Genomic DNA, 12401 nt, shown 5'->3' on the forward strand with positions numbered 1-12401 from the left:
CAATTTTGCATCGCGTGATTTTTTTCATCCGGATACGTCTGTAAATTAAATATCAGACCTCAGATAGAGATTATCAGATGTGGACTTACATTTTATTTATTTTTCATGAAATATAATGCATGAGCTGTACATTGTTTGATGATTGTTTGGCAGATGGGCAGCTTTCTAGATTTCTAATAAATGCTAACAAAATTATTATCTGTTACTGATTCCAAACTACATGATGTCCAGTCAATAATGTCGTATTAGGTTACACGTTTTAGTGTTTGTTAATTACTTTTAGATTACTTTTGACATAATTAGTTTGTCACATGGCAGGATAATCTTGTGCCAATTTAACATATCAGAATGATACATCACATATATAATGTAACAAATTACCAATTTAACATACTTAAGAAGTATTAAGAAGTATTTTAAATATTTTTATATTTTAAAACACTGCAGATGGGTTAAGATTAACATAAAGATGAGTAGATAATGACTCATTTTTGTGTGAACTGACCCTTTTAAGGTGATGGTTTTTGATATGAATCTGCTCCTAATTCGGTTTTAAGCTTCAATAAGGAACTTGTTCTTCCATCCCACCCAAAATAATCTTCATTAACCCAAACGCGCGCGCCACATCAACACATTGTAAAATGTCCCAGCCAGTCGTGTTCTCTCTTCATTGCCGTTTCTGCGTATGTTTGCACTTTTTCCCATCATCCTGCTCAGTGGGCGTGACCGATGGGTGGGGCCCAGCGCCAATAAACTGTCTGTCTGAAGAGCTGGAAGCAGAAAGGGAGGGATGAGGCAGCAGGCCGCTTCATTAAGGAGGATCGTTAAGAGTGATCATTAAGCTTGTTATGCAAAATTACCTGATTTTTACACAAAGGGGGAGAAAAACAGCCATACAGATGTCACCCTTTGTTGCTTTCAATCACTGAAATTTCCACACCGCCGCAACAAAATAACAGATTGTACAAATGCATTACTATTAAGCATCTTTACAGTCGGTAATTTTGTGGCATCTTGAGAATATGATGGAAAAAAAAAACCCCTTGTTAATGCTTTTGTCCAGTGACTCCCCGGGACTGTTTCGCTACAGTGTTTTGAATCAGTGGGGTGATCATCGCTATTGATGAACGCAGCATTAATGGCTTTGATTATGGCTTTTTTGGTGCCGGGACGGAGGGCGAGGGGTGGGGAGGCAGGACAGGCGTGAAATGAACTGTTCCGCTTCAATAGCCCTCCATGGCCTCTCTCTTAAAGGGGTAATTTGCTGCGTGGTGCTGCGATCTGCGCGTGGAGGGGGGTGTCGCTGTTAGAAACATGTCGTGGGATCTGAGATGTGCAAGAGCGTGTGTTTTCATGTGATGTCCTGCTGTCTTTTTTTTTTTGGAGGTGGGGGGGGAGTCGAGATTGTTTCACTTACAGGGATTTTTTTTAAATGTATGTTCTGTTGTTTTTAGAATAAAATGTACGCTTGTTTCTTTTATTTCTTTCTAAGGGCCTTTTTCGAAGTTAAAGAGACTATCTGGAACATGTTTTGTAATCTGAGATGTGTTTTTATGGGATTAATGTCCTGTGTCTGTAAAAAGACGTAACAGAGCTTGTCCATTTTTCTTACTTTTTATTAAATAGTCGTTTTTAAAGGTCTGTCTGGGACGCATTTTTGGATCTAAGATGTGCGAGTCTGTGTGTTTTCAGAGAATTTGTTTCCCGTTGTCTTGATAAAAGCAGATTATATATATGTCGTGCCTATTGGAAATAATGTGTTTTCTAGGAATTAGTTATTTGTGCGTGTTTGTGTGATGCATATGTAAGTTTATCCATTTTTCTTACTAGTTTATTTTCATCAGCTATAGCTTTGTTAAAGTTCAACGGAGTCTCGTGTGGGCATGAAAACGGATTTAATTTTTTTGCGTTTTTAATTTGAATAGACCGTAAAGAATGGCTATTTGGATTTGACGTGAGCAAGAGTGTGTTTCATGCAATTTATTTCCTGTTGTATTTTTTAAAAAAATAGAGAAAATACCATTTTTCTTACTGTAAACTTATTTGTATAATCTTAAATCTTATTTGCATAAAAATAAATATTTCCTGCTGTTCCTGTATCAGTTTTAGTTTTTGAATTTAGTGGTGTGTCCATGCGTGTGTGTGTGAGTTTATTAGATTTCTATTAGATTCTTTAAAAAAGACTTTAAGATATGTATGCTCGTCCGTTTTTTTATATCCAGCAAACTTTTTTGCATCAGATAGGCCTTTTGTAAAGTGTAAAGCACTGTCTCAGACACATTATTTTTGTCCTGTTCTCTTGATAAAAGTAGATGTACATTTCCCAACATATTAGCTCTTCACAAAAAGGTTGAAAGGATTGTGTCAGAGATTTCGTCTTGAGTGTGTTTCGTCACAAAATTTGCATCTGCGTGTCGCTAAACCCAAACTTAATTTTCCCAGAAAGGTTTTTTTTTTTCAGGTGGAGTGGTGTGAGCCTGCAGGCGTCGATGCCTGAGTGTGTTTGAATAGTCTAATATCACAATGCCCGTAGAGTGCTGTTGCTTCAGGTGTCGTTTGTACTGCAGACTCAGCGTTGTCTAAAGTGTAGTTCATTATCCAGACTCGCCCAGGCTTGACAACTTATTATCTTTCTCCTGAATTCTGACTCCATTTCAATTACTCTCCAACAATGCGTGGCCCTTTCGACAAGCCCCGCCCCTCCTCCCCAAAGCAGCCCACCCACAGCGCTCTGCCTCCACCAATAACACACACTGCAGCAGCAGTTCCACCAATTACGGCGACAAGATTGAGCTCGTTATCTAGAGAGGATTTGTCTTATCAGCCAATCAGAGCGGCCGCTGTCAGGGAGAGGCGCGTGACGGCACGCTTATCTGGAGACTTGTGGCACTAACTCGAATGAGACCGACAGCTGTATTAACGCAGGGACAATGCAAACCGTAGGTCATGGAGACTTGTAGAGGCCTCTTCTCACCGCTCCGTGTCTCTCCATCAACGTCTCTTGTCATTTTTATCTCTGTTTGTCTCGTCCTTCTTCCACAGCCACGCTCGACTGCCTCTTTCAGATCTGCATGAGTCTAAATGTCCCAGTTCATCAGTGTTTCATCATTTACTGAACTTGCTGTGCTGGACATTGATCTGTTGGGTTCATGATTGGAGGTATCACACTATCCGTTAAACCAAAGGAACGGACGATTATTGGTCCCCCGTCATCATCATTAGCCCCTAATGTGTTGATTTTATGAAGTTCGGTTTAAGTTTTATGTCTGAATTTTTAAGCTCTTTGAAGGAGGTATTCGTTTTAGGATTTTCTAAAGAGATTGCCAAAGCATCCACACACATACATGCTGGTCTTTGTGGTTTTGTGAGGACTCTCTATAGCCGTAATGGTTTTCATACTATGAAAACTGTGTGCTATTGCCCTACACCGACCCCACACGTAAACCTACCCCTTACAGAACGCTAATAATTTTTAGTTTTTTAAAAAAATAAATTTAGTATGTTTTTAAAGCATTTTGAATTATGGTGACATTGGCAGAGTCTTCATAAACCTCCTTCAAAATGTAATACCTCTGTCATACCCATGTCATTAAACAAATCTGTGTCCACATAAACCACAAACACACACACACAGCACCAACAGAAAATAACAGAAAAAGTTAAATGAGCCTAATTATTTAATTTCTGTTTGCTAATTTCTGCTTTTTTATTACAGCCTAATGTCTTCAATGCGCCTATCTGACAGATTTCTTGTATTAATTGTTCTAATACACACAATATATATATATATATATATATATATATATATATATATATATATATATATATATATATATATATATATATTTTTTTTTACCAAGACTATTAACAGACAAGCGTTAAAAACAGGCATGTTTCAAGCATTGCTTTATCTGATGTGTTAAATTACAGAAACGTCTGCCTGTATTTAAAAGTATTTAAAGCTATTTTTCGAATAACGTTTTAATCCAGCGCTGTCACAAAAACTGACAAAGCGTCTGTCGTGCGTATATTCACCGTGTGACATGACCCTTTTGTTTCTCTTCAGAAATACAAGGAATATGAGAAGTCGGTGCGAATAGAAGAGATCGACGGCGCAAAACTGGTGAAAAACGTGGCGCAGAATATGGAGGAAATATTTCGCAAAAAAGCGGAGGCCACACGAGTGAGTAACTTAAGTGGAAAATAACTGATTATGTTCCGTTTATTAACTTATAGCCTTAGCACACGCGTAATAATTTTGTTCATATAATTACCAAAGTGTTTATTATTATAATAAGCTGTTTTTTTAGTTATTTTGCATGAATCCGTCTCGTTTCAGCCAGCGTTTTTCATCACTCATCTAGCCTATTGTCTTGGATGCTGCAGCCCCAACAGCTTTATTTATGACTAACGTATAAAAAGCCTCTCGATTAAAGCTTCGTCCTTCTATATGGAAGAACATATAGATTTTCCCGTTACAACCAGCTCGTGCCGTTATTCTTCAGAGGGACACACGCGGTCCAGGCTTTAATTGCCTGTGTGTGTGGAGTGTGTGGAGGAGATAGGCTTATCTAACTCCTGCAGATACACACTGTCACTTTATGATGCAATGGAGTCGGTTTGCCATGAAAGGTAAAACCCATGAAATACACCTCATGCATTTGTAGCTTTCAACCGCATACTGATTTTATAAAATGCATGCGCGTATTTATGCGAAATAAATTTACGCGTTTGTCGGATTTGAAGGGAGTTGATGCAATTTATACCACAGAAATCCAAGTGCATTGCGGCACTTTTTTTTTCGTTTGAAAATAATTCTACAAATGCGAGAAAACGCAATTTAAACACCTCTGTTTTATGTTTGTATCTAGAACGGTTTTATTTTATCTTTGAATTTGAAGTCCTGCTGGCAATTTACGCGGAAATAGTTTCTCTCTCTCTCTCTCTCTTTTTAAATAAACCACTTATTTTTTGAATTATATAACCTATTTGTGATATGTTAAATCTATAAAATGACAAGTGATGTCCTCTTTATGCTGACCTTCTCAAGCGCGCGCATCTTCTGTTCACGAGCATGAAATCTGCGTTTTGACTAAAGTGTCTAAAATATTGGTTGTTAGCAAGTTGGCACGATTGAACAGTTAACTAGGTAAAAAATTAAAAAAATAAAAGCTGTTTTCCAGGGTTGTCAGTTTCTCTGAAGAGCTCCAAACCTGTCGTCTGTGTGTTTTAGGGTGTGATTTAGCAAAGCAGCAAACTAATAGTTAGCCATTTAGACTTGTTTAAAAAAATATTTCTGATTTAAAAACTCTACAGAGGCCATAAACGCTTACTGGTCTTGTTTGTTCGAGTTTAGACCGATTATAACAGCAACTGGGGGGGAAAAAGCGTCGTTACTCACCTCCTCAGGTAAAAGCGCTAACCCGTTCGCTAGCGCCGCCTGTTCGCCGAGAGCAGAAAATACTAGCTCTAACTAACTCGTGATTTAGCTTTTGTGTTTAATGAGGCGATTGAAAACACTATTGAAATGTCTTTGTGTGTAAAAAGAACACGCGAGCCACCCCCAGCCTTTTGTTTTGACTGCCTTTCGGGGTCAAAACAAAGCGACCGTGTACACAAGCTAGGCTAATTTTAACCCTGTTTGTATCTAAAACATATTTAGAACTTAGCATGTTGCTGACATGCGTAAACGAAGACCTTTTTTCAGAAACATAACCTCATTTTATTACTATTATTGTTATGTTTTACAGAGCAGCTCGGCTTATATTTCTAGGGGGCGTTTATAAATTGGCACAAAGCCTCGTTTTTGGTTATGTTGCTATAATTTCCTCAAAATGCGACAAGTATTAATTATTTTTCCTAAAGCGCTTTGTGGATTGGAAGCAATTATACCGGCATGTAACTAAAAATGCATGCCAGCAGTTTTCAATGACAACAAAACATACCCTGTCCTTTACACGCACAACATTGTGTTTGCCGCAAGGCAACAAGCCACCATGTGATATACAACCTGTTTGCAAGCAGCAGGTAAACTAAACTGTTTAGTCTTTGCTTTAAAGAGGTCGCCTCGTACAATTACTTTTATAAATAATTCATTACGACTATTAAATCCATAACCCTTAATGACAAGGGTTGTCACTTTTATTCTCCGGTGACCGTTTCTCGGGGTCGGTTTATTATTGAAAGTCAATATATGAGTATATGTATATTTAAAAGCATATTACCTTATGATCAGATAAGCATTGCAATGTGTAATATATTTCTTAACGACTTATTGATGAAACGTATGAAAGTTATAAAACGTGTTTTACGTAGAGGCTCGTCGTCACAAATGTATGCCTCTTTAAATCACGCCGTCAGTCATCTTAGTTTCAGCTGTTTTTTCTGTGATCTGCAGAGGCTCGTAGAAGCAGCGGAAGAAGCTCATCTCCAGCACGAGGAGAACCCTGACCTACAGGTGAGAGACTTTGTACACTTGTACAGTATGCTTCACTGTATTATATGTGATGATTTCAGAACCACGGACAGTTCTTTGTTCAGAAAAAATGCTCTAATGTCACAGAAATATCCAAACCCATCTAAAATTACATGAATATTAATTTATGAAATGCTCTTATTGTCATGGATGTTTTATAGGGTGCAATACGAAATTGCATTGCGTTCCTTAGAATAAAGGGGGTGTTGTAACGGTAAAGCCCTTGCCGTAATCTTGTGGCCCTGTTTTATGCAAATGTCCTGTACATGACCTCCAGCTTAGTTCTCGAAGTGAATTATTTTATATATATATTTATGTGTTGGAAAGCCCTCCCCACTCTCCGGCCTCCGCACTCCGACTAAGATAAATGACTCCACGTTGGCTGCGCTATTCAGGGACAAATGGAAAATTCACTGAAGCAAAATACGTTTAAAATAATGGTATCCCCCCTCAGTAATGAATTCATGCGCTCACTCTGTTATACGTAGGAATACATTTCCAATGATTCATAAATGTTTTTTTTTTTTATTCACGTAGCTAATTACGGTGACAGAGTCGGATTGCCTCTATATTTCAGCGTGTGGTTTTTATAGCGGAAAACTTTATTCCAAACAGCAGGATGCTTATTTTAGAGCTTCAGACTCTTTACCGTAACACATTTAGTCATATTTATACACTCATTAATTCAATAACTCCTTTTAAAAATAATTTCTAGGCCCAACATTCTTCTATGTTATGTATTATTGTCCGTGTGCATATCTATCTCAGTGTATGTTTATTAAAGGAATAAATCCAATAAATTATTTGCAGTCCTAATAGCACTTCAGATGAACTTACATTTATATATTTATATATATACATATTTATAAAGGACAAAAATGTATCGATTACAGAAACTAAGTGTTTAAAAAAGCACCAAAAACATGTGGATGTGACGTGGATGTTTGTTATTGTGCAATCTTTCCCCCTGCCTCAGTGTAAGTATATACAAACCAGTCCGGCCGAGAGCGAATGTTTCTGAAGGTCTGGATGAAACGGTTCTGACCGTGGCCCTTTGAGTGAGGAGTTCTGACTCAGAACCCACTGGGACCAGGATTCGGTCGGGTGTGCAGCACCTGCTCCTGCTGTTTGTTGATAACCCTCAAAAGCTTGTCGCAGTGCTGTCAGAAATGCTGAGTGTGGAGCGTTTCTCCTCTCGACTCCGCTCCCCCCTCCTCCCCTCCAGGGGTGTATCACCGGAGCGCCCAGCCGTGGTATGAGCTGTCATTGCTGGGCTTTGTACTGATGCCCCCCCTCCCCAACAGAAGCTGTAGTCAAGTGCATACACACATACACACGCAGCTTAATGGTAAACACAAAGGTGTTACCAAGTACACTCACCTAACAGATAGATAGCCTCTTTTCACAGAATGACCTCTGGTCCAGTAAAGTGAGAGGTAGTTTAATCACGCAGGGCCTCTGGACACAATCTAAATGTTCTTCGTCCGTTATCCTTTATAGTTCGACTGGGGCAACGGTGAGAAATGTTTGTGTGTGTGTGTGCGTGCTATCCATAAACTAAAATTTTTAATGGTTTAGCTGCACCGTTTTTTTTTTTATCTCACAGAAATGCTTGAAACTGAGCCCACATTAGAAAAATCTGCATTCAGAAATGTCTGTATGACCATTTATACGAATATGAATATTTATGAACATCTATATGAATATCAATAAAGTTGATACTTATATTTTAAATTGTATATGTATATGTATATATAGTAAAACCAGTAATATTTTTTCAAATGTTACGCAAAGCTGAATTTACAGCTTATTTACTTCGGTTTTCAAAATCATTCAAATCATCAATCATTCTTTATTATTAATGCTAAAAACTCAGAAATACATAATGCATACAAAATTGTAAAACATAAAACAACTGCAAATGCTGCTTTACTGTAGCATAATAAAATGAATATTAATAATATTGCTAGTATTGTTATTTTTTTTTAATTAGCATTTTCTTTTTTCCAGCCTGACACCTCTATATTTTTTTGTTTTGTTTGTTTTTTTCCAACAGTACGAGTATTTCAACGCAGTGCTTATAAACGAGGTGGATGAAGACGGGAACAGTGTGGAGCTGGGAGGAGAGTTTCTCCTGGAACCCAACGATCATTTTAATAACCTATCCGTCAACCTCAGCCTCAGTGTGGTGCAGGTGCCAACCAACATGTACAATAAAGGTAAGGCATCCTGTTTTTACCTGGACGTACAGGACATGACACATTGATAGGTTGATGGCAGCACAAGAACACACACAAGAACCTCCAAAACTGGTTACTATCCCGAGCAGCAGGATGAGAAAAGCGTCAGTTCTTTGAGAGTCCTCTGAAAGTTGAGAATTAGTAAAAACGTATGCTATAACGTAATTAAATCATTGTGATTTAAGAAGTTTATTTTGTCATCAGAACCGTTATCAGTGGAGAAAGATGCCTTTGTGCAACAAAACGGTGCTGTTCCTCCATCTACCAGCAGGGCAGGCAAACCGTTTAAGGTTGCAATGAAATGGATGTAGCGGCAAATCATTTCTTCCATATTATGACATATATCCAAGTGAAATGGACTCTCTTATTAAAAAAAGAAAGAAAAGAGAAAAACATGCGTGAATGAATTATTAACAGTGAAATCAATTTAATGCATTTTTATTAAAAATGCGTCAGTCGAAAGTGTGGAATTACTGAGTTAACAAATTATATTATAAAATATTATAACTTAAAATAGCTTTTTATAGATTATGTATAAAGTAATTAACAAATGTTATTAATTATTACTGGTGGTTAGTTTTTATTAATAGTCCTTTTTTTAAGTATTAAGTAGAAACTGTAATGCTTTTTCGAGATTATTTGGTGAATAAAAAAGTTTGTTTTTTAAATGTTACATTATTGTTTTTGCAGTCAATTACAAATACTGTGTAAATTTTTTACCCCATATTTTTATGCGGAGGTGTATCACTCTTCCTAAAACATTGAGCAGCAAAAACTGTTTCTAAAAATGCTTCCAAACCTTTTACTGGTAGTATAAAAACAAGTTTACAGTTCGTGCCATACATGCAATGCAATAAATGCGTTCTTTTATGTGTCCTCTTCAGATAAATGGAGAAACAGAGATAGTAGCTTCATTACAAGTTTAAAAGCTTAAACGTGCCGTTGTATTTCTCAATAAAAAGCTCCCGGGTGTCCTCACATTGCGGAGTGAAAGATAGAGAGAGTTAAGTTAGTATGTCATAGAGCAGTGATAATAGCCAACCACCTCAGGTCCTTCTGAAGTTACTGATCCAAGAACCGACTCCTCAGTGTCACTGCAGCACTACGGGTCAATAACTACCTGGGGACGACGCAATGAACAAAGCCAAGGGCTCGATGCCCCAGCGAAGAGTGCGGTGAGAACAGAGTAATCACTCTTAAAGTAGCTGTTGGCTTTGTGATGTGGTTTATGCCGCAGTGGCCGCTCACGCACGTGGATGCGCCTCGTCCCTTTGTGCGCGCTCGTAATGGCCTTTCAATGGCGGCGCTTTGTGCGCTGGAGGACAAAGGCAAAGGGTTTTTTTATGGAGTCAGGTTGGACTCGGAGCAGAAGGAGGGGTGGAACTGGATTAGACGATTTAAGCGCTCCGCTTTTGGCTTGTACGGCGATTGAAAGAAGGGTTAAAGGTCAAATAAGAAGCCTGTTATTGCAAATGAGGCTTCAATTAAACTTTTCTCACTCTTTCTCTTTTCGTCCTTTTAGACCCTGACATAGTTAATGGAGTCTATTGGTCGGAAGCCTTGAACAAAGTTTTCGTGGATAACTTCAAAAGGGACCCGACTCTTATTTGGCAGTACTTTGGGAGCGCTAAAGGTTTTTTCCGACAATACCCAGGTGCGTAACGTTGCATTATGTCAGCGCAGGAATTGATGAATACCAGACTGGCTGATTTCACTAATGTTTTAATTTTACAGACCATCAGAGAGGACATAAGAGAAAATTCATTCCATTAATCAAAGCCTGTGGCGGACTAAATCACATCTTACATCTTATAGCATTATGCCAAATTTACATATATTAGCTATTTGTGCTAAACAGATGTGGTTAAAGAGCTGAACCGGCAGAGATGCACCATCTCTTTGGTTTCTAACTAAAGAGTCTGCAAACCATAAAACAATAAACGCGAAACGTTGAATGAAGTTCTCAAGAACAGTTTTGAGATATGGATGTATTTATATATGTGTGTGTATGTTTTACACAATGTGTGTTCTCAGGTGTGAAATGGCATCCTGATGAACATGGTGTAATTGCTTTTGACTGTAGGAACAGAAAATGGTATGTGCAACTTTCCTGCTTTAAATGATTTTTGAAATATATTTTTTCTGCTTTCTATTTGTTTTGGGGCGGTGAGAATGATCAGTAAGCTTCTATTTCGTTTTAGTCCTTTAAAACCAAACCTTTCAGTTTGTGGATTCATCTATTAGCAATCCTGTCCCGTTGCTGGTTGTCTTAGGTATATCCAGGCGGCCACTTCTCCTAAAGATGTGGTGATTCTGGTGGATGTCAGCGGCAGTATGAAGGGTTTAAGACTGACTATAGCCAGACAGACGGTTGCTTCAATACTGGACACGCTCGGGGATGATGACTTCTTCAACATTATCGCAGTGAGTTCAGCAGAGGAAGCTTTCTCAATCCTAGCCTTTTTCTTCTCCTTTTTTGTTTTATGAATGTAGATCATTACAAATGCAGCCGGTCAGTTTCCACAACCTCAATCCAAACCTGAATTATTAACAATAAAGTAGAAATGACTCTAGAACAGTGATAAACATCGACTAACATCTAAGAGAAATGTTACATGTCAAAATGAAAATGAATTTAATTTTAATATATTTGTTAAATTAATAATAATTTTGTATATTTCATTAAATGTGTTATTATGATGCAAATATGATAAGCAAATGTTTGGGGTCAGTTTTTTTTTTTTCATGTGACACTGAAGACTGGAGCAATGAAGCTGAAAATTCAGCATCAATCACCAGAATTAAATACAGTTAAAATGTACTGAAATGGTTACTCTAAATGGTAAAAGTATTATACAGTATTACCGTTTTTATTGTGTTGTGATCAAATAAATTCAACCTTGGTGCGTATAAGAACAAACCTGACCAGCACCAAACTTTTTTTAATGAATTAGCTTTGTTTTCAAAGTTACAATTTGTCCATACACTTAGAAAAAGAGTTTTGTTTAAAATCTGTAAATGAAATAATTAGCATACTTTTGAATATCAATTAACTCGAATCCCCATTTTTAATTAACACTCACCGTGTGTAATATTTCTTGTGTTTCCAGTACAACCAAGAGATTCATTATGTGGAGCCCTGTCTAAACGGCACTCTTGTTCAAGCTGACAGTACTAATAAGGATGTATGTCTTTCTCTTATTAAACAATGGCGCACACTTTTAGCCATAATTACCCAATTTTCAGTGAAATTAGGACTCTTAAAACATATCTGAAAGCCATTTCGCTTGTTTTTTTTTCCATCAGCACTTTAAAGAGCATCTGGACAAGTTATTCGCCAAAGGAATCGGGCTCCTGGGCAATGCACTGACTGAAGCTTTCACTATCTTAAATGAGGTGGGTGAAGATTACCAAAAGCGTGAGATTACAGAGGTCCGGTATCATGACAGCTCTCGTTCTGCTCCCGCACAAGTGTGTGTGTGTGTGTGTGTGTGTGTGTGTGTGTGTGTGTGTGTCTCGCTGTTCCAGCCCCTCCTCGAGACACCTCTATCTCTCCCTGTGATTAATTGTGGTAATTGGCAGGACTGATTAATACGCTGATGAAAGAGAAAGCAATTGCAGACGAGATAGTGCTCAAAGTCGGTCCGGTTGCGCCCTTTATCTCTCTTTTCTCAGACCACTAGTCT

At 37.9% G+C, this 12401-nt stretch overlaps 1 protein-coding gene and 1 long non-coding RNA gene across 5 annotated transcripts in view; one reads left to right on the forward strand and one right to left on the reverse strand.

Annotated features, from left to right (window-relative positions):
* Nucleotides 1-12401, forward strand: part of cacna2d3 (calcium channel, voltage dependent, alpha2/delta subunit 3) — a 44880-nt gene that overhangs the window by 4454 nt on the left and 28025 nt on the right. For all 4 annotated transcript variants that reach the window (XM_043251893.1, XM_043251894.1, XM_043251896.1 and 1 more), the window contains exons 3-10: nt 4067-4183; nt 6398-6457; nt 8532-8694; nt 10238-10369; nt 10750-10810; nt 10989-11139; nt 11826-11900; nt 12022-12111. In XM_043251893.1, coding sequence (XP_043107828.1) covers nt 4067-4183; nt 6398-6457; nt 8532-8694; nt 10238-10369; nt 10750-10810; nt 10989-11139; nt 11826-11900; nt 12022-12111 — 849 coding nt within the window. The remainder of the gene's footprint in view (nt 1-4066; nt 4184-6397; nt 6458-8531; nt 8695-10237; nt 10370-10749; nt 10811-10988; nt 11140-11825; nt 11901-12021; nt 12112-12401) is intronic.
* On the reverse strand, nt 86-5450 carry LOC122353969. Its single transcript, XR_006252076.1, has 3 exons — nt 5402-5450; nt 861-925; nt 86-770 (listed from the first exon to the last, which is right to left on the reverse strand). It is a non-coding gene; the product is annotated as an uncharacterized LOC122353969 (long non-coding RNA).

This window comes from Puntigrus tetrazona, chromosome 11, assembly GCF_018831695.1.
Source record: "Puntigrus tetrazona isolate hp1 chromosome 11, ASM1883169v1, whole genome shotgun sequence".
Classification (NCBI taxonomy): domain Eukaryota; kingdom Metazoa; phylum Chordata; class Actinopteri; order Cypriniformes; family Cyprinidae; genus Puntigrus; species Puntigrus tetrazona.